The 27,309-nt window shown below is 42.1% G+C and overlaps 2 protein-coding genes across 2 annotated transcripts in view; one reads left to right on the forward strand and one right to left on the reverse strand.

Annotated features, from left to right (window-relative positions):
* GTF3C6 (general transcription factor IIIC subunit 6) overlaps positions 1-27,309 on the reverse strand; it is a 1,097,326-nt gene that overhangs the window by 623,884 nt on the left and 446,133 nt on the right. The gene's annotated exons all lie outside the window — the stretch shown is intronic.
* The window catches only part of METTL24 (methyltransferase like 24), a 113,924-nt gene continuing 102,970 nt past the window's right edge, over positions 16,356-27,309 (forward strand). Inside the window, exon 1 of the mRNA XM_050789118.1 lies at positions 16,356-16,673. Within this exon, the coding sequence (XP_050645075.1) occupies positions 16,356-16,673 (318 nt within the window). The remainder of the gene's footprint in view (positions 16,674-27,309) is intronic.

The following is a 27,309-nucleotide window of genomic DNA, read 5'->3' on the forward strand; positions in this document are numbered from 1 at the left end:
GTTGGGGAACTGTCTTTCCAGAAAAGTTTTGAATTGACTTCTGTCAACACAATCACCAATCTAAAACCAGTTTTTATATTGATTTCTCTTTGGGAATTTCTGCATCACAGGAGATGCCCAGAATCCTGGATTGAGGTAAACTTCTTTGAAATTTCCCTCAGCAGATAGATAGAGGTTTTATGATTCTCCTCATAGATAGGCCCACGCTTCACAGGTTTCCCATGCATCATGTAGGGATGTCATTTCTAATACTTTCTTTGTGCAGCTTCAAGTCCTCTTCCCTTGAACCTTTCCTGGATATTGAAACCCAAACTCCCAGGCATGTAGCCATAAGGTCATTCTCTGCACATGTTGCTCTAGTATAAACAATCATTTTGAGAGTAGGATAGCGTATATCCAGAATTAGAAAGAAAATGATTTCTCTAATTCTGCAGGGACATAGTTCTACAAATATATACCTTTGATTTGTGAAACAAGATACTTCTATCATGCTAGGAAACTTTCTTCAGTCTCTACAATCTACTCCATTCCCTCCAGCAGGGAAAGGGGCTTCTTTGTGATGCTCACCGGTGCAATTCCAATATCTAGTCAGTGCTTGGTACACAGTAGGTTCTCAACCATTATTGTATGATGAAAAATGACCAACAGGTTAATATCTGCAAGACTGAGAGAGTCCTTACGAGTCAGTAAGATTTAAAAAAGGGCAACCTGATAGAAAAATGGGCAAATGATATGAACAAGAAGGTCACAGAAGACCAGTCAAGTGACTGATACATCTGTGAAAATATGTCCAATGTTACTTTTATTTAAATAATTATAGCTCAGCAATGAGATTTAATTTTCCACTAACCAAATCAACAAAGATTATAAGGAAAGTTGATTTCCAAGGGTGTGGAGAAATAGACATTTATAAACTATAGGTGAATGTATAAATTGCTTTTTAGAAGGAAATAGTCTTGGTTGTTTTAAAAATTAAAAAATATTTGTTCCCTTTGACCCTATATTTCTCTCCTAGTAATTTATCCTAAATAAATATTGGTACATCTACATGATGGAGTACTTGCAATCATTCAAAACACTGTAAATCTATATGTACAAATATGAAAATGTGACCAGGATATGCTAAGTAGAGCAAGTTGCAAATAATGATGTACTCTAATGTCTTTTTTGAAAAACTATTAATAACAACGTATAAATATTTATATTTCATTGTATACCAAAGGAAAATTTGAGACATATCCTCAAAATGTTAACCTTGATTGTTTTGGAGAAGAATTGTGGGAGATGTTTATTTTCATCTACATATAGATTTACCGTGATTACATTTTGTGTTATAAAGGGATGTTAATTGTATAATTTTTTAAAAGAATAATATAAAAAAGAAAAAGACCTACTGTTTTTGGTATTTAGGAGGATACTGGGGACTTTGCCCAATAGTTTCTCTGGGAGGTTGCACGTGAGAACCAAAATGCAGGAGATTGAGGAGTGAATATGTTGTGAGGAAATGAAAATGGCAAACATAGCTCTTTCAAGAAGCTCATCTGTTGGTTCCTACAGGAAGCAAGGTACAGGGAGAGCCGTTTCAGATGGGAGAGACTAGAAAATGCTCAGATGCTGAAGGAAACAGACCCCAGGATGGGAGAAAAGGAAGATCCAAGCCATCGAGGGTTAATGTGGGCAAAGGTCAAGGGACCTTGATGTACAAAGTCCCTTGGGGAAGGCAAGGGAGAAGATGACAGAGAGAACTCTGTCATGACAGAGAGAAGGCCAGCAAGGGGAAGTGGATGTAGGCATGTTTGTAAGCATGGGTAAAGACTCTGCTGGAGGTCTTATCTATAATGACCTTAGTTATTCCCTGTAAAGTGGGAAGGAAAATCATTTGCCGATAATGGGTGGGATACCGCAGGATGGAGAAGGAGTTTGAAGAGAAGAGTGAGGTTTTAGAAGAGCCATATGAAAGATATCTGACCAGGGACACCTGAAATTGGTCACCAAGTAATGCCTGGAAGTTGGTGATCCTAGATTGGTGGTGCCCCAAATCTGCAAAACTAATTAATTAATTAAACAAAGGCATATTTATTAAGTGCCAATGGTGTGGTCAGCAATGTTTTCAAACAGGGGGAAAGAGTGATGAATGAGATAAAAGTCTAGTCTTCATGGAGCTTATATTCAACGGGGGGAGACACCATACGTAAGTACATACCGTAATTTGAGGTAGTGGTGAGTGCTGTGAAGAAGAAAACGTTATTTTTAATAGAGAAAATCAGTGTCTGCTATTTCACATAGAGTGCTTTAGTTGGGCCTCTCTGAGCAGGTGGCACTTGAACAGAAGCTTGAGTGAAGTGAGGGAATTATGATTCACGTGAATATCTGGGGAAGGACATTCCAGGCAGAAGGAACAGCAGGTGCAAATGCTCTAAGAGAATGAGTGTGTTTGGCATGTACAAGTAACAGCGAGGAGGCCAATACAACTGGGTGCAATGAGCAAGAAGGAAGTGGGAGAAGACTGGGTCAGAGATGTAGAACCAGGTCAGATCCTGCAAGATTTGGGGCCATGGTAAGGCTTTTGGATTGTGTACTAAGCACAATGGGAGGCTGTTGGAGAGTTGAGGATAAAGAAATGATATAATATCCTTATTCTGGCAGCTGTGTAGATAACTAATTGAAGATGGGGCAAGAAAATGAAAAGAGAGAAAGCAGTGAGGCGGCCATTGCAACAGTCCAGCAGAAAGAGGAGAGTGGGTTGGCCTAAAGTGGCAGAGAGGACAAGAAGTGGCTGCATTCAGCATGTATTTTGAAGGTTGGAATTATATAATTTGCTAATGGATTAGATGTGAGATGTGAAAATTAAAAAAGGAGGTAAAGCTGACTCCAAGGCTTTTGGTCTGAGCATCTGGATGAATGAAGCTGCTATGTTCTGAGATGGAAAACATTGAGGGAGGAGAAGGTTTAGCGAAGGGGATGGGAGGTACAAATAATCAGGTGCCAGAGAAGCCATCACCACCATTCAGTTCTCAGTGCCTTGGAACCATGTAGCCCTGTAATCAGGGCCAGGTTAGCCTGCAGGCAGACTAAAAAGCACCCAAGCCCAGTGACTTCAGGGTACTCAGAATATCCTCTGTTTCCTGACTTTACTGCCCTAAAATTTCACCTGAAATTCTATCTGTTATATGTAGCGACTTTTAATAGGAAGAGAATTTCCTCTCCATTCTTCTCACTGGGGGTGGGTTGTGGGAGAGAATATACAAGGAGACTTCAAAAAGTTCATGGAAAAACAAAATTAAAATATAGAAAATATAAACTTTATTTGTCATCAGAAGTTTCGTCAAGTTCAAGACACCTTTGTAAATCATGATACAGCCATTTAGTTCACCCTTAGAGAACTGAGGGCCCTGGGAATTTACCCATGTCAATGCAATCTATTTTACATTATTAACTGAGAAAAAATGGGTGCATTTTATACATTATTTTTGAAGATCAGGAAACAGAAATAAGTCAGAAGGAGCTACATTGTCCTCCTAAGTCTAAGGTGGATGCCTAATGATTTCCCATCAAAACTCTGCAAAATAACCCTTGTTTGATGAGAGGAATAAGTGGGAGCGTGGTCATGGAGGAAAAGGACACTCTAGTGACATTTTCCATGGCATTTTTCTGCTAAACCTTTGGCTAAATTTTTCAAAACACTCTCATCGTAAGCAGATATTATCATTCTTTGGCCCACTAGAAAAATGCCTTGAGCATCCCGAAAAACCATTGCCATGGCCTTTCCTCTTGACTGGTCCACTTTTGCTTTGACTGGACCACGACCACCCCTTGGTAGCCATTGCTTTGGTTGTGCTTTGTCTTCAGGATCACACTGATAAAAGTGCGTTTCATCTCCTGTTACAATTCTCCAAAGAAATGCTTCAGGATCTTGATCCCACTTGTTTAAAATTGCCGTTGAAAGTTGTGCCCATCTCTGCAGCTGATCTGGACACAACTGTTTTGACACCCATCAAGTGGAAAGTTTGCTCAACTTTAATTTTTCATTCAGAATTCTGTAAGTCAGATCAGTTTTGAGATGTCTGTGGTGTTGGCTACTGTTTGTGCTATTAATCGTCTATCCTCTTCAATTAGGGCATGAACGAGATTAATTTTTTCCTCATAAATTGACCTGGATGGTCTGCTGCTCTGGCCTTCATCTTCAACATCATCTCATCCCTTCTTCAAAAGAGTTATCCATTTATAAACCGCTGATTTCTCTGGGGCATTGTGCCCATCAACTTTTCAAAAAGCATCCATGATTTCACCATTCTTTTGCCCAAGCTTCACTGTAAATTTGATTTTTGTTCTTGCTCCAGCTTTAGCAGAATTTGTGTTGCTCTGATCAGGGCTTGTTTAGACTGATATCTTATCCTTCTTAGTGCCTCAAACTGGATCCTGTTCAGTCATGTTATAACAAGCTAGTATGAGTTGATTTTGGCAAAAGAAACTTTTGAAATTTATGCGTAATTTTTTCATAATAGGCACTTTTTATGAACTTTTTGAAGACCGTCATACATGAAGCATGGAGAGGGACGGTGTGTCAGAGTCTGAAGGAGGTGCATGAAAGGAACAATGCCTGAGAAGGCACAGCTCTTCAAGCAGACACCAGTGGGTTTACAACTTAATGTGAATGTGTTGCAGGTCTCAGCTGAGAGTTGGCTTTGATAATGTAGAATTGGAGATGAAGAGGGTTGTTGCAGTAAAAGGTGGAAATGTTTGGGAAATCCACATATATTGGGTCTTTGCTCAGGTCAGAAGAGTTTGTTTCCGAGGGGTGGTGATGTGCTGAGCACAGAGGTATAGGAAGACACGTTTTGTTGAGGGTGAGCCATGCCTATACCCATTAAGGCTTATGTGAAAAAGTAGAAAATACTGACATGTACAAATGTAAAATGGGTATATGAACAGTAGGCAATGCATTTGCTAGTTCTTAAATTCAGAAGGAGACAAAGGAAAATGTATTTTAGAAAATGTGAGGGGGTCACAGGGGAATACTTTCAATCCTAGACAAGGCAACGCTGCTGAGATTTCTCTGTTGGATAACCCAGGAAGGGTTTGTAGAAACTATGTGGTTTTGTTTTATTTTTTCCTTTTTGTCAGTCATGTATTAAATACTTTTGGGCTATGAGTGGAATGATTTAAAAGAGCTATTCAGAGACAAGGGAAATGACTGCTTGATCAGCATAATCCTGGGCTTTTAATGGGAGAAGGCTGAGATGGGTTCATTACGACTATTTTAAGCTTGCAACAAAGGGGTTTATCCACAAAGCATTTCTGCAGGCTTTCCTAGGAGAATTAGAAACTTTCACAACTATCTAATTTTAATCTTCCCAACATCCTTGTGAGGTAGGTAAGAAGGAATATTTTTACACTTTTTTTTTTTTTTTTTTAGCAGATCATAAAATTTCATGACAAGTATTTTCCAAAGAAACCATGTGGGGCCAAAGTGCAAAGCCAGTCAGAGAAGTCTGTCTTCTAAGAGCAAAGCTGTTTTTGTTGCTGAAGCATTTTGTTTAGTGTGTACTTTCTACTTTCTATTCTGACCTTATGGCTGTTGATGGCCTTCAATATAGTAATGCAGAGTTTAGCATTGATCACCTTAGTTATAAAGGCTTCCTTATGGTTTTAAGAGTGGACTGTGCATAGTGTGTGTGTGTGTGTGTATATATATATATGTGTGTGTGTGTGTATATGTGTGTGTGTGTGTGTATATATATGTGTGTGTGTGTATGTATATATATATGTGTGTGTGTGTGTGTGTGTGTGTGTGTGTATATATATATATATATATTTTTTTTTTTTGGCCAGGCATTTATAGGTTTCAGAGTTGCAGAAAATTTCTCTGATACATGAAGCTGTTGAACCTTGGAAGCAATGTTTTGTTCAGCAGCTCAGAAAGCCTTTCCTGGAACATGAACTGCTAATGAAAGGCAGACATTTTTTTTAAGTCATTGCTAGTTATTATCTTCATACTTCTTATTGTCTGAGGGGAGAACTAATTCTATTGATCTGCCCAGCTAAGTTTTACCCGTCAGTAACAAAGACTTAAGTTCTAACAATGGTGATGGATAATAGACAAACACAGCCAATTTATCCTGGGTTGTTAAACCCGAAACATAATGAAACTTTTCCCCTTTGTTTAATGTGGGATTTGAGGCAGACTACATAGAAATAGTTGTACTTCATTAAAGCATTATGGTCAAAAAGATAAAGACCTTTGTGTTAAAGAGGGTTTCTATGTTTTAAAGAGATTTGATTGTGACGGGTTATGGATTTAGCTTTCATTTTGATTTCTTATCAATGAAAGTTTAGGTATCTCCTTTTCACATTTAATTTGTTAAAAAAGCTCAGGGCTGGAGGACCCCTGTGAAGTCAACACCCTTTTGCTGTTAATCCAGAATTAGGCAACCTGAAGGATTTAACTGGTCATATTGTAATGCTAATGCTCACCACATCCCCCATTATGCTGAAAACAAGTGCTGGAATATGATGATGTGGCTTGTAAACAATTTTCATTATCATCCACTAAACTTAGGAAGGCTCTAATCTAATGTATCAAATGTACGAAATCAAGATTCCCTTGAAATTTCGTCAGTGTAGCTTTTAAGTGCTTCAAGAAAGACACTTTACATGTACATTGTAACATTGCTATGAGGCTATTCTTGGTGCATTCTGTGAGGCTGCAGCAAAAAGTGAGAGGATTTATTCTGAAATAATTATGTTACATCATTATCTAATTTTGTATAAAGAAAATGCACAGTTGGGCAATGGCCACTTTATTTTGTTAAATCTCTACGTTCAAAACTTCTATAAGTTTCTGGGAGAATGTTCTATGGTAAAGAAAGAGACTCATTTCAGTCTTTGTTGGTAAGAAACAGAGAAAGGCCTGGAAAAAGTTCTTATTGGCTTCAGAAGGTCTAGAATCAAGCTTTTTCAATGTCAACATATCTGATGTTTTATGTTTTACAGTTTGGTACTGTTTTATTTTGAAGAATATAAGGTGGGGGCCTGGGGAGTACCACAACCTGCATTCTTGGCGTTCATGCAGATCTTAATGAGGTCCTACTTCAAATTATGCCAATGTCTTCTGCTCAAAAACCATCAGTGACTCCCCATGGCCTATTTAATGCAATTCAAACTCCTCAGCCTGCTCTTTTCCAGACCTACCTAGAACCATCCCATTTCCATGGGAGGGCTCATCGTGTTCTTTTCAGGCAGAGGGAGTGACAAGTTTCAGAGGCAGGAAAGCACAGCCGGTGCTGGGGTACAATGAATGAGGGCACCTGAAGGTCAGGTTCACATACACCAAGTTCAGCATTGTGGATTTCTTGACATCCTCTGTTGCATCCTCTATTCACTGAACTCCTCTCTGTGCCAGAGACTGGTACCAGCAGGGAGGCAAAAATTAATAATTCACCATCCACATCCCACCCTGCATCTTCTGTGGGACTTAGGCTGGTAAACAGTCACCGCAGAGGCAGCTACGTGCTTTGACACCTGGTGGGTCCAAAGTTATAGCAATAATGGGAACTTGTTTCCTGAATTTTACATACTCTTTCCCCACATTAAGGCAGAATTTAAAAACCACAAAGACATTAAAATAAGGACTGCTGCTATTAAAAACCTTACCAGTGATCTCATAGTCGGTGGTTGAAGCAGCTAATGTGCACACGCCGGCAGTAAAATAGCAAGACACAGACTCCTCCCCACTCTTCTTTGTCATCCATCCTACAGGGGCTTTTCTCCTGGCTGCCCTTTGTGATAGGGAACTAGTTCTCTGTCCTTCTCTCTTAGCAACAGCAACATTCTTGCAGACAGCATTTGCCTCCCTCTCTGAGCAACCACCTGAGTCACTGGGGTGGGAGAGGCGGGGTAGCCCCTGGCCTTCTGCTCTCTGGGGAGGAAGCCACTCTTGTCTTTAACACTAGAAACATTCTTGAAGGAGGGATGGGTGAAGTGTGCTCTGTAACTGGATTTGTATCGAATACTGATGGTGCCAACTCACAAATGATCAGGGCTTAGGCTATTCCAAGGGTCCAGTGATAAGGAATCAGGTGACAGAGCTGGAATGGTACCAAGAGCATGCTTTGAAGAGAAATGAAGTGTGAAGTGAGCAGAGAAAACAGGAAGAGAAAGGTGAAGGAGAGAAAAGTGGTGTGGTTACATGGCACACAAACCCCACAGAAAGCAGAGATGAAAGGAAGAAAAGAGCTGTTTTAGAATAGCACAGGTGGAAAGGGAAAGGATCCACTAGTTAAATTGGACGAATGTGCTTTTCTAGAACTAATAGAAACCTTAGTGAGATACTCCCTGGCATGTGATGACTTCAAGGAAAAAGACTAGGGGTTTGCTGGTAACAACAGCAGCATAGCTCTGGTTTCCGTTTCTCTTCTCTCTCGCTCTCTTTTTGTAATTGAGAGAGGGATTTCACTATGTTGTCCAGGCTGGCCTCCAGCTTCTGGACTCAAGCAATCCTCCCACCTCAGCCTCCTGAATAGCTAGGACCACAGGCACACACCATGGTGCCCAGCTTCATTTCTCCTCTTATTTCAATTGAGTTGAGATCCAGTGAGCCCAAGCCCCAAACAATTCAACCTGAAGGCAAGAGAAAAAGGAACATAAATTGGTGCAAAACTAAAACAAATGTCTTTATGATTTATAGTGAATGGCAACAATAACAAATTATATATGATAGTACCAGGTACCAGGTGCTTCAAATCTGTTAGCTCGTTTAACCATCTCATGACAAAACCTCAATACCCTATGAGGAAGTTACTATTATTACTGTTATTATTCTTCTCATTTTAAAGATGAGGGAACAAAGCACAGAGGGTAAGGGTAACTCGTGAGCTGATGGGCATTGCATCCCAGCTAGGGCACTGAAGACTTCTCGGTGCTACTGCCTCATCAGAATAATCAAGGGACAGGCTCTCACCGTACAAGGTACCTATGGGTAATCACAACTCCTTTCTTTCACTCTACAGCTTTGGGAAATTCCCAGAGCACATAGGTGAATGAAGGAAGGAAGAAATGAAGAAGGGGGAGAGGGAGGGAGGAAAAGAGGGAGGAAAAGAAGGAAGGAAGGAAAGTTCCTTTTGCACTCCTTTCACTTCCCAGTGAGGTGCTGGGGGGAGAACAGAAGGGCTGCCAAGGGGGCTCCTGCACTTTTGAATATGAAGACCCCTTGTTAATGCCTGAAACTTTGCTAGTAACTATGCTTAGAGATTTGAGGGGGAACATTTGCACCATGGGTACAAGGATACCTTGTAATAAAAACTGCTCCCTACATATTGCCCCCCCCCCTCAACCGTCACCACGGTGGGAGCCAGTGTGCCAGGGTTTCTAAAAGTTTGATCGTGGACCACCTCTAGCTTAGCTTTGGGGGAGTCACCACTGACTTAAAACTCTCTGGAGGTGGGGCTTTTGAACCTGCCTTTTAATAACTCCCTGGGGGATTCTCATGTACACGTAAGTGTGAGAGCCTCCGTATTATGATCTGAAATAATACAGTTCTTAGCCTTTCCCCAAGGCAAAAGCAGTAATGTGATGAGAAAGAAATATGGCTTTTGACCTCAGGATTTTTAATATATTCACAAGCTGAGTTGAAATGACACAGCCCTGAGATATTTGCCTTTAAGCATGCTGTGCCTCACTTTATCCTGACAGTTCCCTGGTAATCGTTTCTGACCTTAAAAGTTTTTTTTTAAAAGCCCTTGACTTTGGGAAAGTTTTAACCAGGATTGTTTTTGACTTCAAAGTGATCTGTAGCTGGGAGATTATTTCTGGCATATGTCATAACGCTGAGATGAGTGGAAGGTGCAGGAGGGTCCACACTGTATAGGTGGTCCTATGAAAAAGGCGATGTTTTGATCATTCTTAATCTAAGCCCTTTCATTGTCATAGAATCCAGGAATGTCTCATTGTGGGGGCTAATGTTTGTGAATAAACCTCTCTAACAATGCCTCAGATGTGTTTTCTGAACACATCCAAGAAAGTGGGTATGTGTGTCTGTGTGTGTGTGTTGCATCTTTCATCAGAACTTCCTGCCCAAGGGCTCCATAGCCTAGGGTTCCCTCAGAGCCACCACTGCAGTGTTCACCCTGTCCATGCACTGTTCTCCCCACACCCACATCTTTGACCTCAGTTCTTTGTCCCCCAATGGCTTATGTGATGCATTGCCTGATTCTTTCCAAGTTCCTTCAGGGAAACCAAAAGGTACCAGGTTGGAGGTATTATTATTTGTGAGCCAGCCAATACGGGGTTGACTAGGACTCTTCTTAGGTTAGGATGGATTAGCAACAAGAACTGTGGTATCTTGAGTCTGACTCCAGCAGAATTGGGGTGCAATGTCTGTTGTCTGTTAACAATTCCAGAGACATGATTAAGGCCTACCCCGTGCAAGGTATTGCTGGTTGTGCAGAAGTGATGAAGACCCCCATCCCAATGCCTGAGAAACATCCCTGGTAGAGGAAGGATAAAACAAGTCCGCAAATGTCAGAGTAAGAATGGGAGAATACGGTGTGAGGGGGAGATAAAAAGTGTCAGGGAAGCCTTGTGCTCTCTTTCCCTGCCAGGTCTGGGCATTAAGACATTCCCCAGGCATTTTCCATATGACCAGCCCAGAGCCAGCCCTATTTGGTTGTGGAATAGGCAGTAGTGTGATTTTAGGCAGGGCTCCCAGCCTCAAATAGCAGTTCCAATGTCTGTCATTCTATTATAACTTTGTTCTTCTAGGTCTTGAAAGCTTTCATCTTGATGGGTTCTTTTTGAACACAGATGTTTCTGTTAGGGTCCTAAGTCATGGTGAGCTGGTATCTTATGTATGTATGTATGTATTTATCTATCTATCTATCTATCTATCTATCTATCTATCTATCTATCTATCTATCTATCTATCTATCTATTTGAGACAGGGACTGGCTCCATCATCACCCAGGCTGGAATGCAGTGGCATGATCTTGGCTCACTACAGCCTGAACCTCCCAGGCTCAAGCAATCCTCCTACCTTAGTCAGCCTTTCGAGTAGCTGGGACTGTGGGAACACACCAACAAGCTTGGCTAATTTTTTTGTATTTTTGGTAGAGATGGCATTTCACCATGTTGCCCAAGGTGGTCTCGAACTGCTGAGCTCAAGCAATGCACTCAACTCAGCCTCCCAAAGTATTGGGATTACAGGCCTGAGCCACCATGCTCGGCCTGAGCTAGTATCTTAATATTTATCTACATCTTTAGGGTGGAGAGGAGAAAACTAATTGACAGTCCAGTGAACACAAATCCTATCTGGGATGTGGCTTGGGATTGGCATTTGAGGGGAGTTGAAGAATGGGTTCAAGTGTAGCAACAGGAGAATAAGAGGGAACTAAAAATAAACTTCGCTTAGTTCATTCTTCTGTTAGGGGCTGGCTCAAGGGTACCCTTTGAGGTTTCCCAACAATAACAAAGGAATATTTAATGGCTTTAAATGGGATTAAAACAGCCTTTTTTGATGGACTTAAAAATTAATGATAGCACTTCACACTGAAAGACTTATGATTTTGCCTTCATGTAGCATTCCACTTTTAAGAATTTAATGTGACAAAATAACTATGAATGCATGCAGACTTGATTCATTCCTCACTCTTCAATTCAACAACTATTTATCAAGCATACACTATATGCCAGATACTGTTCTAGGCACCAGGATTATAGCAATAATCAATGGAAACAAAGTTCCTGACCTCATGGAGCTTACATTCTAGTTGGGGAAGACATCATAAACAAGGCATTATGTTACCAAATCTTACAGTCAGTTTCCAGTCCGCATCTTATTAGACCTCTCAGTCTGTTACTTCTAGAAATACTTTCTTCATTTGGATTCTGGAACACCACATTCTCTTACCTTACTGCTTATCTGTCTCAGTACCCTTTGCTGGATCCTCATCTTCCTGACTTTAAACTGGTGAATCCCAGAATTAAGCCTTCAGATATTTCACACCTGTATGCTGACGATCCAATTTTCTATTTCCAGCCCTCACCACTCCCCTGAATTTCAGTCTTTTACATCCAACTGCCTATGTCACATCTCCATTTGGATGTCCAGTAGGTTTCCCAAACTGAATGGGACTACCAAAATCATACTGGATTTTCGACTCTAATTGCTGAGTTGAGTTTTTCCCTTCTCAGCTAACAGCAACTTCATTCTTCCAGTTACTCAGAAAAAACCTCGGAATCATTCTTGACTTCTTTCTTTCTCTCACACTGCACATCTGCTCCATCAGATTTAGCTACAAAGATGTCCATCACAGCATTGTTTATAAAAATTAAAAACTGGTAATTACCCAATTGTTCAACAATGGAAGAATGATTAATATGGTACATGTTGTAGTTAACAGGTTACTGTTTAAGGACATTTTCCTTATGGAAAATTTCAAATATGCTCAAAAATAAAGAGCTGTGAACCCATCATCTAGCTACAACAATGATCAACTCACAATCATTCTTGCTTCATTTACACTCCCACTTCTCTCCCATCTCCCCACTAGATTGTTGTTAATCAAATTTCAAACAACATATTATTTAATATATAAACTATATAACATATTATGTTACAAAAGCACATTCTAAAGAAATATGTATAATATGATTTCATTTTTGAAAACCATCTACATGTGTAGGATAGCTATATCTGAACCATATTATGAATGTTGGTATCTTCTTTTGCGTGTGTATATTTTCCACAGTGAGCATGTACATAGAGAAAAGGTGATGAGGAGATGGGGGATGTTGATGCCAGACATTCTAACTTCATTTTTTCATAAATTTGATTACTTTAATTCAGACCAGGTGATATGGTTTGGATGTTTGTCTCCTCCAAATCTCATATTGAAATGTGACCTCCAATGTTGGAGGTGGGGCCTAGTGGGAAATATTGGATCTTGGGGGTGGATCCCTCACGAATGGCTTAGCACCATCCCCTCTTTGTGATAAGTGAGTTCTTGCTCTATTCGTTCATGGGAGATCTGGTTGTTTAAAAGAGGCTGGCAGCTCCTTCCTTTCTCTCTTGCTCCCATTCTCACCATGTGATGCACTGGCTCACCCTTTGCCTTCTGCCATGACAGTAAACTTCCTGAGGCCTCACCAAAAGCGGATGCTGGCACTATGCCTCATGTACAGCATGCAGAACCAAGAGCCAATTAAACCTCTTTTGGTTATAAGTTACTCAGCCTCAGTTATTTCTTTATAGTGACACAAAAAAAGGACTAACACACTGGGTATGTCACATTGTGAGATAAAAATAACCATTTGATGGAGGTGAGGATACTGTCGGCTCTGTTTTCTCTTTGGACAGTCTATAATTTAAAATGGCCACATTAGCATCTAGAGTTACAGCAGGTTTTCTCAGCTTCCGCTCTCCTGACATTCTGGGCTGGACAAGTATTTGTTGTGGAAGGCTATATTTTGCATTGGGGGATGCTTAGCCGTATCCCTGGTTAATAGGTAGCCATTAGATGCCAGTAGCGTCCCCTAGTGGTAATAACCAAAAACGTCTTCAGACATTGCCAAATGTCCCCTGGGGGGCAAAACCAACCCTGGTTGAGAATCACTGCACTACAGCAGGTGTCCAAGTTGAAATGCATGTTGTTTAGGGGATAAGAAATGTTCTGTTTCATGCATTTTCTTGGCTAAAACCTCTAGGAGGATGTAATTTGTGATCTGATGAAAGCTGCTATTGTGGTTTACTGACCTGCTTGTCTAATTAACCAACCTATGACACAGTGGTTAATGATTATCTGCATTTTTGAGACACATCCAGAAAGGACTGAGACAAGTTCAACTCTATAAGAAAAGCAAAGGTCGTGAATGAAAGCTTGCTTGTCAGCTACAACAGTGATCCATTAGATTTGCCTCTTCAGCCCACAGACTGACCCATTTTACTATTCATTATTATCCACAACACAGGAAAATACTGTGTGGAAGTTAAAAATAGATTTCTTCCAGAAAATTGATGCTACATACATATAAACAGTTCCTTTTTATTAGTAATAAACACATAGACACAAACACAACTGCAAAAGATAAAAGGCTATTTAAATATTCCATGTAATTTGACATTTTTTCCATAATGAAAACATTTTATTAGAGAACTGTAGAAATGAGATAAAGGAAAATATGAAGTCATCCTGCCCATTCTCTTCCAGAACTACACTGTTTTGTATGCACCCCCACTCCATACTCCACCCCCAGCCCAGAGTCTTATTAAATATCCCCATTTTAATAATATAAAATACTGCTTATACTTCCTCCCACCCCCAGAGAGAAACTCAACAGAGGAGCAGAGGGTACACGCTAGTGGCACCATGATCTTTAAAAGATTACTTCTCTAGTTAGCGGTACTGTGTTGACTGCATAGAAAATAAAATTTCCAGTAAAGTCTACACCAGACATTACCAATCCAGGTTTATCAAGCACCCTACAAACTCTTATACATATTAACAGAGTTCGTTTCTTGATGCTTAATGGTTATTTTCTTGAAATTATTGGGTACTCTGAATTCCAGAGAATACTGTATAAATTATTTGTAAATTTCCTTATACTTTATCTTTGCCCACTTTGGAATCAATGCTTACCTTTTCTTTTTCATGACAACATCCAGGATTTTCTTTAATGGTAAATAAAAAAAAATAATTACTACTGAGACCCTTCTGTGAGCCAGGTATTATTTGGGCATGAAATATATAATATTTTATGTAACATTTATAATCCTGCCATATATATAGGTCTGTTTATTCATGGGAAAACAGAAACTCAGAGAGGTCCAGTACTTTGTTGAAAGTCTCACAGTGCTTGAATGGCAGGGTCCTGGTTCAAACACAGTTCAAGTAAATAGTCACAGGATGTGAGGCTGGCTCTCAGTTTGTGTAAGGAAAAACTCGTACTTGTTTAAATTTGTTAAAATAGAATCCATCTGCAATATCCCCTGGACTCATCTAAGAAAAAAGCAAAAGTCAACCCTAATGGAACGTTCAGGATCCTGAGGACCCGGTGTGGCTAGGGGGTGGACTAGATTGGGTGGAGATATTTTGTTAAATGTAGAGAAACAGCCCAACTGCTTTGTTCACTAGCAGGGAATAAATTGGGTCTTTCTTAAGCCAGGAAGAGAAGAGGATTTTAGAGACGAGGCCTCCCTACAGAAAATACCCAACATTCACAAGGGCAGGGAGGTAGGGCTCCGTATTTGTTGTCTCTTGTCCATGCTGTAGGCTGTTACCGGGGAAGAGAATAGGTCGGCAGGCGCAGTCTCCCACGGAAGCATGGAAAATGAAAGAGTAAAGCAAGGAAAAAAAGAAAAGTGACCACCGCTTAAAAAATTCTAAACCCAAACTCAAACCTAAAACCCAAACCCACCCCAACTGGGTTGTGGGAAAGGATTCTACTAACAGTTGAAAATGGAACATCCACCACTGGACTTCAGGCTGTGAGAGTTCAGTCTGATTAATTAAGGTCAAGGTGGTGATGGAAATACCAGCTGGGGAGCATTTTGCCGAAAGATAAATTTGTCCCTCTGTGTTTCTGCGAGACAGCAGGGAGGTGTGTGTTTGGAGCTAAATTAATTTGATTTACATCATGCCATGGTAACTTCTGTTCTCTCCCCACCCCCACCCCCCACCCGCTGTCAGATGTCTTAGCTGGCTTTTTCCCTCTCCTTGTTCACCCCCACACATTTCATAACACGGAAAGAAAGTACGAATTGGCTTCAGGCAGAATTTAGATATAGAATAACTCTAATTTGATTATTCTGCATTGAGTGCTATTCTCTTCTCCCCAATCCCTTCTTTCTTGAGAGAGAGAGAGAAGTTGTAAACCCGGGCTTAAGTGCTATTTATTTTTATATTGTGCTTAATGGTGCAAACTGCTTGACTGTTCCTTGTATGCTCACCTACCCTCCTCCTATGTTTCTCCAACAACACTAATATCAGAAAATGAAGCTATGGCCCGGGATCCCGTTAGGAATGCGCTTTTTCTGGCCCTATATCTTTCAGCTCCGTCAGGCTTTGGAGGCCGGGGCGGAGGGCACCTCTTGAGGGACCCTGCACAACCGGGCCCTGGCACCTCCGGAGGGACGGAGAGGGCGCCCTGTTACCGCGCTCGGCCCACCACCCTTCCAGCGGCAGGGCGCGCTCGGCAGGACAGGATAAGGTTACGCCGAGGCTTCCTCGGTCGGGAGGGAGGGAGGCGGGTCTGAGCCCGCGCCCCGGCCCGCGGGGGAGTTCCCACAGCTGGCCGCTCCGGCCTGCGGGGCTACATCACTGCTGCCGGTCAGGCGCGGCCCGCGGGACCCCATGGGTAGCGCCATGGCCCGGGAGAGGCCTCCCCGGAGGGGCTGCGGCACCCTGCGCCGGTGTCTACTCGGCGCCGCGCTGTTGCTCGGCCTGCGGCTGTGCGCGGACCTGCGGCGCGCCGGGTCCGGGTCCCCAGCCCGCAGCGCCCTGCCGGGCCCGGCCTGGCGGCCACGTGGGCCGCACCTGCAGCCTGCGCCAGGCTCGCCGCGTGGCGCCAGCAGGAGGCAGGTGACCTACGTGCGCAGTGGGCGCCCGGCGCCGCCGGGGGGCGGCGGGAGCGGGACGCCGGAGCCTGGCTGCTGTGCCCCGCGCGGGCGCCCCCGCCAGAAGGTCAGTTGCAAAGCCATCGGTCTTGGGCCTGGGACCAGAATCCCCCTCCCGACCCCGCTACGGAGCCCGGCGCTCGGGTCCCGCAGGTCGCCCTGCGGGGACCTCCGCGGAAGAAAAGGCTTCCGCTTCTTCTCTTCCCCCTGTGCTCTCTTAGGCGGCTCCACGGGTCGCATTCTTCAGTGCCCAGATAGACTGAAGTGCGGCCGAGCGGAGTGCATTCACTATTCAGCCAGTATTTGTTGGGCGTCGCCGTGGCCAGGCGCCGTTCTAGGCTCCGCGCATCCGGCGAAGAAGGACGGAGCCCTATTCTCACGGAGGGTACATTTTAGTAGGGGAGGGTTTGCGTGATAGGCACGGAAAGGGAAAGGAAGGCGTTGCGGCTGCCATTCGTGTGCTGTGCTGCTCCCAGCCGTCCGCTCGAGGCCTGGACAGAGCTGGGTGGGTATCGCCGTGAATGGCCTGTCCACGCCACTGCCGTCATCTCGCTGAAGATCCACCAGCTGGCCGAATTTCCCTGGAGTCCCATTCCAGGCGTTGGCTGGGGGCTTGGAGGCTGGCGCCCGGTGAGAAGCCGAGCACCCAGCCCCACTTAATGAGAAGTTAATTGGATCCTCGAGGACCCAAGTAAAAACCTGGGTTTGTCTTATAATTCTCGACCGTGTTGTGCCTCCTACCTCATTAACTTATTGGCTCACACCTACTTGATTAGTCCAGTTTTAGCCTCTGATTGTTAAGGTTTTGGGCTCATCTCCTTTTTGGAGCTCGGTAATTTGCGTCATACAAGGAAATGAAAAGAACCACAGGTATGAGCTCTCCTCATCCTTTTACCCATCAACTCCTGCTTCCAGCCTCAACCACGTTCTCCAAAGCAACTACTTTCTGTTGCCTGGCTATTCGTCCTTTCTTTTAGACATCCCCCCCCCACCTCCACCCTGCTTCCCACCACCGGTCCTGGAGGGGAGGGAACAACTCTTCCTTTGCCTCGCTGCTGTCTTCGGCTGCCCAGTGCTAGCCTACTTTTCAGCACCACAGCCCAGCACTGCTGCCGCGGCTTCCCTTCCTCGCTTCCTTCGGGCCTCGCCCTCCGTCTTTCCACACCACTGCTGTTCCTTGCTGGGCCATCAGTGCTAACTTCCTGGATAAACTGAAATACCTTTTTCTATCTTGCAAACCTCACCTCCTGTGTAAAGTCTTAATGAGCTCTTCCAGAAGAAAGCAGCCACTTCCTCTCCAAGTTCCTAACTCACTGTCCGTGACACCATGTTAAACATTCAGCACAGTTTTGCCAAGGGCTTACCAGGTAGGCATCAGGTGCTGGAGGCACAAAACGAGTTCAGATTCTCGTGGAGGAGGCTCTTAGCACAGGCATCCGGTGATTTCCAAGCCTGTAATTGAGCCTTCAGTCTGGGGAGTCAAGAAAGGCTGCTCAAGGCGGGGGACATTTGACCTACAATGTGATGTTTCTTTTTTTTTTTTTTCTTTTTTGAGCCGGAGTCTTGTTCTGTCGCCCAGGCTAGAGTACAGTGGCTTGATCTTGGCTCACTGCAACCTCTGCCTCCCGGGTTCAAACGATTCTTCTGACTCAGCCTACCGGGTAGCTGGGATTACAGGCATGCACCACCACGCCGGCTAATTTTTGTATTTTTGGTAGAGATAGGGTTTCACCATGTTGGCCAGGCTGATATCGAACTCCTAACCTCAAGTGACCCACCCGCTTCAACCCCCCCAAAGTGTTGGGATTACAGGCGTGAGCCATGCGCCTAGCCAACAGTGTGATGTTTCTTAAGAGTGGGACTTCTTTTATTCCCCTGTGGATGTCCTCAAATATCCCATCCTTGACACCCTCAACCCCACCCTGCCGTTTTCCTTTTAGATTCACTCAGCATCTGTTTCTGCTGTCACCTGTCAAAGAATTACTCTTAACTCTTTGTCTCTACCTCAGACAACAGTACTGATGGCTGGAGCCTGTCCTACAAAGGACAGGTTTGGAATGCATAGACTCAGTGGGGCTCTGGAGGGGAGGTTCACACCCATCCTCGCTAGGAGCTTGGAGGCTGCCCCAGTGATTCAGGCTGGAGATGGGGGTGGCTTGCTGTGGTAGGTGTGGAGGTGGTGAGAAGTGGTTGGTTTCTGGATGTGTTTGGAAGGTGGATGAGGAGGAACAGTTATTTCTCTCGTTTGTTTTGTTTGGGGGATAGATGGAAAGCAGGAATTAGGTTTTAGGCACGTTAAGTTTAAGATACCCTTCAGGCATACATGTGAAAATGTGAAATAGGCAGCCGGATGTGTAAGTCCAGAGCTTGGAGGAAATGTCCAGGCTGAAGGTGGTGATTTGAGAGTCATCCAAGTACAAGTGGCACTAAAACTGAGAGATTGTATGTGGTCATCTAGGAAGTGAGTGTGGCTAACAAAGAGAAGCAATCTGAGCCTGTGGCCTGGGGCTCAGTTTTATTAAAATTAAATTAGGGAAAAAAGTAAAGGAAATGTTTAGCTTTGTGCCTGGCATGTTTAGCTCTCAATAATGGTAGCTTTGCTTTCTACAGTCTGCCCCAGCTTTTTAGCCTCAGCCAGTCTCCAAATGTCATTCACTGTAACCTACAAAGGGGGCTTATGCTGACTCCTCTACCTGCAAGGCCCCATCCCCCTTTCTTATGACTCCTGACCTTTTCATCCTTGGACATTCCTCAAGTCAAGGTTCATAGCGCAGAAACCTTCCCATAGCAACCCTGCTTCATGCTGACCCCTCCCCCACTTGGAATGACAACAGAAAGAGTCTGATTTGTGCATTGTTTTGTACAAGTTGAGTCCTGATAATCCATTTTGGATGGAATGTTTTGTCTCCACAGTTGTTCTTGATGGGAAGAATTGCATTTCCCATAGTGATCCCTAGTAAATGTTTACTCCTGAGACCCCAATATGTGAAAGTATAAAAATCTTACTATTTCAGCCTATTCAGTAACAGTAAATGTCTTTGGTTAAAAATTTATAAGAAATAAATGAGCCTTTTGCTATTTCTAAAATATTAAGTTTTTAGCACCCTAAGGTAAAAATTTTCTTAGATTTCCTTCTCCCTAGCTATTATTTTCAGGATATACATCTAACCTCCGCAAATCCCTAGATAGTGATGATCTTGAATTTGTTTTATTCTCCCATTATTTCACAGTTGAATTAAAATATTCCTTAAAACTATAGAAAGATCAGTTATCTAATCCATCCTCCCACTTCTGGGAACACAGCTCAATAACCCCATGTCTCTCTAGGGACAAATCTTGTTTCTTTTCAGCCTCACATCAAGACAGCAGTGTAATATAAGCTGAATATACCATTAAGTAATTGAATAAAATTAGGAAGCTATTTGTTAAACTCCTTGGATCATAGTGTATTTAGATTTTGTTTGTTGAGAATACAGATCAACAACACTCTCAGGTTCTTGGTTACTTTGCCCCAGGCACCTCCCAGATTGATAAAGGAGAAAAAGTTCCATTCTATTTTGAGGACAACTTTCTGGGTAGATGAAAACCTGCATGAAATAATCGGGTTGCCAAGTATTTCTTGTTACTCTGCTTCCATACCAGGTGTTAGAGGCACCAAAATTCTGCCACTTTAATCATAGCTTATGCTCCTCTTAAAGAAAACAATCTACTATAAAAAAGAGTAGTGAAGTGTAGTCCTAATATAATTCTTTCTTCCCTCATCCCCTTCTTCACGGAGCCATGCAAGAACTAGCTCTAAATATTTTCAGTTCTTTTGACATCAGGGGTTCTAATCTTCAAGCTTTGCGAAATGAGAGCCGATGACAGATGATGGATAAATACTGCCCTTTCTGATTATGTGCAGCCTGGAACCTATATATTCTTGTGTATTACAGATTCTTCAAGCATTCTGTCGGGACTCTTCGTCTCCAAATTTCGCATACTATGCATGCATAAAAATATCACTGTGATTCTTTCATCTTCTCTCTGTTTTCTATCTGCATGTGTTTCTGTTTGGGTTTTTTTCTTTCTTAAATGAAACAGACCTTTATTATGATTATGGATAAAGTTCTTTTTGAAGGGATTTATAGAGGACTAGATATGGTCTCCATGATTTATGCTTTTTAATGCAGCTCTTGGGTGGATGTTTTATCTCTTATAGGTTGGCAATCTGACTAAAAAACAGATGCAACATACAGGGCTCATTTGCAAAGGAGAGACACTCACTCAGTGGCCAAGCTTCCCGAAAAAATTTCATCTCTCTTATCGGATGTATTTTACTTGACATTTAATATGTTGGATAGAAAAGTGACTTCTGAGTCACAGAGCTCCAGAACCCAGCAACGTGCTGGCTTGGTTCGTTAGTTACAGATCTTTTGGAACCATGTGTCGGGGGGGGGGGGGGAAAGAACTGTTTCCTCGTCTCCTGAAAAACCATATGGCAAAATTTAGTTTTCTTTCTCACTTCTTGTCATCCTCTTAATTTTCTAATTCTGTGATTGTCATCAAGAAGAAAGAGGAAAAATGGCATAGGATGCCCCCGATATATCCAACTGCCTTAGGAGTCCTTACGCTTTACAAAATACTTGAAGGTAGATTTGAATTGCTTGTGAAACATGGCCCAGCAGTAGTTTCCAGCTCTTTAGGTTTTTGTCTGTGTACCTACACTTCTGTTCTTCAGGGAGCAACATTAATCAGTCCTCTCACACTGTCCTTAGGAGGCAAAGCATTTTCATTTTAAACAAAGTCACTGAGGGTAATTGAATAAGCTCCAGCAATATGTGGGTGTGAAATAGCAGTAGCTTAGTTGCACAAGGAAAAGCAGGTTTTTATTACAACTTTGATGTGTCGTGGATGAAGAATAGAGGCCTGCACTTTTTCCAAACCCCGTAGTTCCTCAGAGAGCATTCTGTGGGCAAAGGAACTGCTAATGCAGGCTCGATTGTTTTTCAACCACTGGTGCTGGAGATTTTAGCTTTTTGTGTGTAATTTGTCCCAGTCCATTTTCTCCAAGGAAAAGAATGTCTTGTCAGTTTTCTCAAATAGAATTGAATTTCCTTTTTAGTCTGTGAAGAGAATCAGGTCAAGTAGTTAAACCAAAGACTGTCAAGGCTAGGCATTTGAGTTTTTCCATCTGTGCTGTAATACCTTTGGAGTCCTTGTGTTTCTAAGGAGTTTGGCATGCTTTGTTCTGTGGTTCATAGAAAGTAACATGAGCCTGTTTCACTTACCATAAGACACACACTGAGGCAGGAATCTACCGGCATTGATAAGCTTCTTTTAAAAACACCACTTGGGTCCACTAGATACCTCACATTAGCTCCATTAATGTCTTATGTTCTGATAAAAAAAAAAGATAGGAAAATTTGCTGTGCAAGAAGCATTTTTATCCTGTTCAAGTAATTGAATGAAAATTGAATTTTAAGAGCCTTATAATCTAGACCCATATGTAATATAAACCAGTAGCAAGCTGGGTTGCTAGTTGACTGTTCAGGAGGTAAATTTGGCCCATGAATTTTATTTGAACCACACAGTGTTTTAAGTATTTGAACATAAATATATTTATATGGGGCTTATAGTGAGTCTGGTGAGGTCCAGCTCACCATTCTCTCTATTTACCTCACCTGTCTGATCTCTGAAGGCATTTGAAGTTACAACTATAAGCCAGAGGTTGTTAAAATTAGCAATTATTTTCCTAAAAAGTGACAATCAAGGCTAAGGTTGCTAAGCTCAGTGACAGGGTGGCACATGACTACTAGGTTCAGAAAAGCCAAAGGTCCTTTTAAATTGCTGCCGTTAAGGAAGATGAGTTACCTAAGGTTGGAGCTGGATATTGGGGAGGGTAAGATCGTAGGGGAATAGACTTAGTTAATCTAACATTCTTTTGCTTACAAACAGGAACTGGGCTCTAGCCTAACTTAAACAAAAAAGGAAGGAAAAAAGAATTAAAGAATAAACAACTCTATGTGCCTATAATAATTAACAATTAAATTTTTTAGAATGAAATTTATTGGGAAACCTTGGGATTTCTCACTGAATTGGAGGAAGAGTTAATGACTGCGGTGTGGAGGAGAGAAGGAAAAGGGCTGCTATGGAAATCCCAGCTTTCTGAATCCTTTGATTTTCTCCCTCAAGTGCTATTGCAATACAGCTCGCCTCACTGGACTCCAGGGCTTCCTCTCTTTGTTTTTTTTTTTTTTTTTTTTTTTTTCATATTTCCAATGGCATTTTTCACAGAAATAGAAAAAATGATTCTAAAATTCATGTGGAGTCACAAAAGACCCTGATTAGCCAAAGCAATCTTGAGAAAGAAGGGCAAGTTTCAGGCATCACACTTCGTGATTTCAAATTATATTACAAAACTATAGTAACCAAAATAATACATAGTACTGGCATAAAAATAGACGTATAGATCAATGAAACAGAATAGAAAACCCAGAATAGGGCTTCCTCTCTTTGATATTCACCCTGGATCAGCTGGCTCAGGCCACGTGACCTAAACAAAGGCCAAGGGCCCCTGCCCTGTCCTGGAAGCCATTCTTAGTGAAAAGAGAAACGTTAAGTTACCCTAAAAAGTCCTTGGCATGCCTTAAGTATTCAGTATAATTTTTATGCAGTTTTGCTCTTAGGTTTTTGTTTTTCTCATATTTTATTTTGTTATTTCAACCAGCCCTTGGACTTGAGCACCTAGAAACAGAGTATAGGGTAGTTTTGGTTTTACTAATCCTGGACCCTAACATCAATGTGTGTGTGTATGAATATATGTCTATACCTATCTAACTAGCTCTATCTTTCTTTAAACATTAACTATTTCTCTATCTACATATAGTCTTATAGATAGCCTTATTTCCAAGTAGCATTGACAATAAGTTGGCACCTTTGGTATACTACTGACATTTTTAATTCAGTGAATATATGCCCACATGATCTATGTGTATGTAATATTTTTTAAAGCAAAAAGTTATTTGTGAAGACATTTATTAATTTTTTACTTATTTATTTTTATTTATTTATTTTTTTTAGAGACAGGGTCTTGCTCTGTTGCCCAGACTGGAATACAGTGGCACAATCATGGCTCACTGCAGCCCCGACCTCCCAACTCAGGCCTCCCAAGTAACTGGAACTACAGCACTGTTGCCCAGGCTGGAGTGCAGTGGTACAATCTCAGCTCACTGCAACCTCCGCCTCCTGGGTTCAAGCAATTCTTCTGCCTCAACCTCCCAAATAGCTGGGATTACAGGCGCCTGGCACCACACCCAGCTAATTTTTTGTATTTTTAGTAGAGATGAGGTTTCACTCTGTTGGCCAGGCTGGTCTCAAACTCCTGACCTTTTGATCTGCCCACCTCAGCCTCTCAAAGTGCTGGGATTACAGGCATGAGCCACTGTGGCTGGCCTAATTTTTTATTTTATTTTATTTTGTAGAGACAGGGTCTCACTATGTTGCCCAGGCTGGTCTTGAACTCCTGGGCTCAAGTGATCCTCCCACCTTGGCCTCCCAAAGATTTGGGATTACAGATGTGAGCCACCACGCCCGACCCCCATTTTGAGGACTTTTAGTAGAGAACCTAAGTATCAGTATTTAGCCTGTGATCCCAATTAGGGTTCTCAAACCAAAGTCTCATATTCTTTGATTTTTTTTTTTTTTTCTGTCATGCATAGTTACCTCGCAGGAAAAAAAGAAATCTGCAAATTTCTTCAGGGCATCTAAATATTCACAGCCCCCCTTGCAACTGGCTAGCCTGGGATTCTTTAATGCATGATTATTTCTGTATCAGTTAGGGCTCTCTGGGTTGCAAGTGACAGACCCAACTGAAAGTAGTACAAACAGGGATTGATTGAAACCCTACTGGAGAGAAAAAGAAGAGCTGCAGGCACCAGGAAGGCCCTGGAAGTTGATTATGACTAAAATGAGCACTGAAGACCTTAGTTATCCATATTAGGCACTACCACAGATATAGTGAGTATTTACTATTCTTTTTGGTCACACCTTTGAATATCTTTCCTGTATGTGAGAAATTATCTTCCTTTCTAAGAAACAAAACAAAAAATCATTGCCACTTGTTTTTGCACTCAAAGTGCATTCATGTGACCTAGGCTTCACCATTTAGATACACCTGCATGAGAGTTTGGATTATACCCTACAGATGCAAAGCAGGTACATGAGGGCCACAGAGTAGCTCAGTGGCTGAGATTCTAGCAGAGGCATCCAGAGCTCAGGGTGGTGTCCATGCCCAGCAATGAGGCTATGTCATCTACACTGGCATGTCTGGAGATGGTGTTTCTGCCCTTGAGATTCTGTAAACTAATAAATCTTTAATCAATCCTTTTCTGCTTAACTAGCCAGAGTACTTTCTATTGTTTACAACTAAGAACCTTAGCAGACCAATAAATTGGAGCTGGCAGTTTGGAAGGTTACAACTGTAACTTTTCCTTTTCAATTTTGCTTAGGTCTATTTAATACAGATTTTGGAACACGGTGATCACTTGGGGGCCCAAGTAAACTATGGGCGGAAGGACCTTTCCCTGACAAGATAACAACATTTTACTTCAGATACTAAATTACACGAATCTGTTAACTTATTACTAGATCAACTCAATTTAATCAACACCAAGCCCTTTTTCGTGGCACCTTGTACCCGAGGCATTGGGTGAGAGGGGCCAGTTTATGCTGTGGTCACAAACAACGCTCCCGGCTCATGATAGCAGAGGTTTATTTCTGCCTTTGCCAGATATCTGTTGCGAGTGTGGGGCGCTGCTTTGTGCTGTCACTGCATCTCTCTGGACCCCAGGCTAGTAGTGCAGCTGCCATCTGGAACATTGCTGGTCACCTTGGCAGAGGGTGAATACTCTGGAGGATCTTTGCATGGCATTGTTAAAAGCTCTAGCCTGGAAACAACACACATTACATCTGCTCACAATCCAGTGCTCAGAGCCAGTTGCTCAGTCCCACCCAATGCTAGAGGAACCATCCTGCTGTGTGCCATAGTCAGAGAGTTAGAGATGGGTGGCAAGCAATGTCAACGGTCACCACAGTATAGTAACCCTTCAATCATCCACGTCTAAATGGACATCATCTAGGTCATGTTTCACGTTCGCTGTTTGGGATGGCTCACTGAATCTGCACATTTGACAGTACTGAATACAGCACGGGAGCCTCTTTTCAGGGGACCGAGATCTAAAATGAGGCAGATACCTGAATTTAGCAGAACAGTGAAATAAAACAAGGCTCCATTTACATCTTACAAACAGTGCCGTGGTGCATCCTGGAGTTTGTTAAATGCAGTGATTCTTGTTGACATTGATTATGTTAGATTGTTTGCAAAGAACAGGGGTGGAATGATGGTCTGCTGGTCTTTTTCTCTAGAGGGGTGGAATAAAGCAAATTATTTGAATAAATAAAGCCTTGAGTGTAAATGGGCCAAAGGCCTCTGATGAGATGAATCAAACTCCATGTCAGTCCGTCTTCATGGCCATCACTTACTCATTTGTAGCTGGAGCTGGCGGAATGACTTCCAAACATGTTTTCAGAATCCGGCCCTAAATCAGAGGCAATATTCGTGTTTTATAGCATTTGCTATTGTGCACGATGCGACAGCAAGTCATGTTAGTTTATTTTTCATGTACTTTGACTAGAGCACAATCACTTAAAAATCCCATTTAGCAAAATATGTGCTCATTGAGCTCAGAGTAATTAGGCCACAGAAGGAGGTGTCTTCCCTCAGCAGTTTCAGGAGTAGCGCACGGGAGGAGTCAGTGAAAGTAATGCATGGCATCTTGGAGTCCTGTTTACATGGTTTTACAAATTTCGTGAAAATACTTCAGTCTGGTGCAGCTTCATCTATAAGATGGGCTTATATTTTCATATTTGCAGTCAGCAGTTTAAATTCTGCTATCCTGCTTACTGAATAGGAACAAGTGGCATATCCTTTCTGAACTTGAGTTTCTTCCTTTGAACAAACGTTACTAATACTTAACTCACAGGTTGTTGTGAAGATGAAACAAGAGCAGGTAGGTGAAAGCACCTTGCAGGTGTTCACATGGAAAGAGTTCAGTCAATGAATCTGGTCTGTGTTCAGTCTTGTGTTTCCAGCTGGGGCACTGGCCTGTGAGTACCAAAAACGTGTAGATGTGTGTGCTTGTGGTGGGTAAAACCCAATATTCCTTGCCATTTTTAATATTTCTTTTATTATTCTTGAAACGTAACGCATATATAATATGCTCAGGGATCAGAGGAGTTGGAATTTTTCTTTTTAATCTGAAATAAAAGCTAGCCATAACTAGTACATTTCTGTTAGTGTTTGTATTATAAATGTATTCCCCATATAACTCATTTATTATGAAATTGTTAAGGCTTATTGTTCACATTAGTTTGTGATTTCTTTTTTCTCTCAAAACTAATTACAAATATCTTTTACAACATGCTGTTCTATGGATTTTGGTCCATAGTAGGATTGACAGTATAAATGGGATTCCAGGCTTTTGAAATACCATTTTCCCTCAAAAGAATGTTTACAAATTTCCTATTAACTGGGTCACTTACTACCACTCTGTTACCTCTTTAGTTCAAGGGAGGACAGTTGGAGTAATTGTGGGTTAAAGAGCTAATTGCTAAATTGTTTTTCTGGTCTTGTCTTCCACATTTTAGTCAATTAAGTGCATATT

Source organism: Macaca thibetana, chromosome 4 (genome assembly GCF_024542745.1).
Source record: "Macaca thibetana thibetana isolate TM-01 chromosome 4, ASM2454274v1, whole genome shotgun sequence".
Taxonomy (NCBI): Eukaryota; Metazoa; Chordata; class Mammalia; order Primates; family Cercopithecidae; genus Macaca; species Macaca thibetana.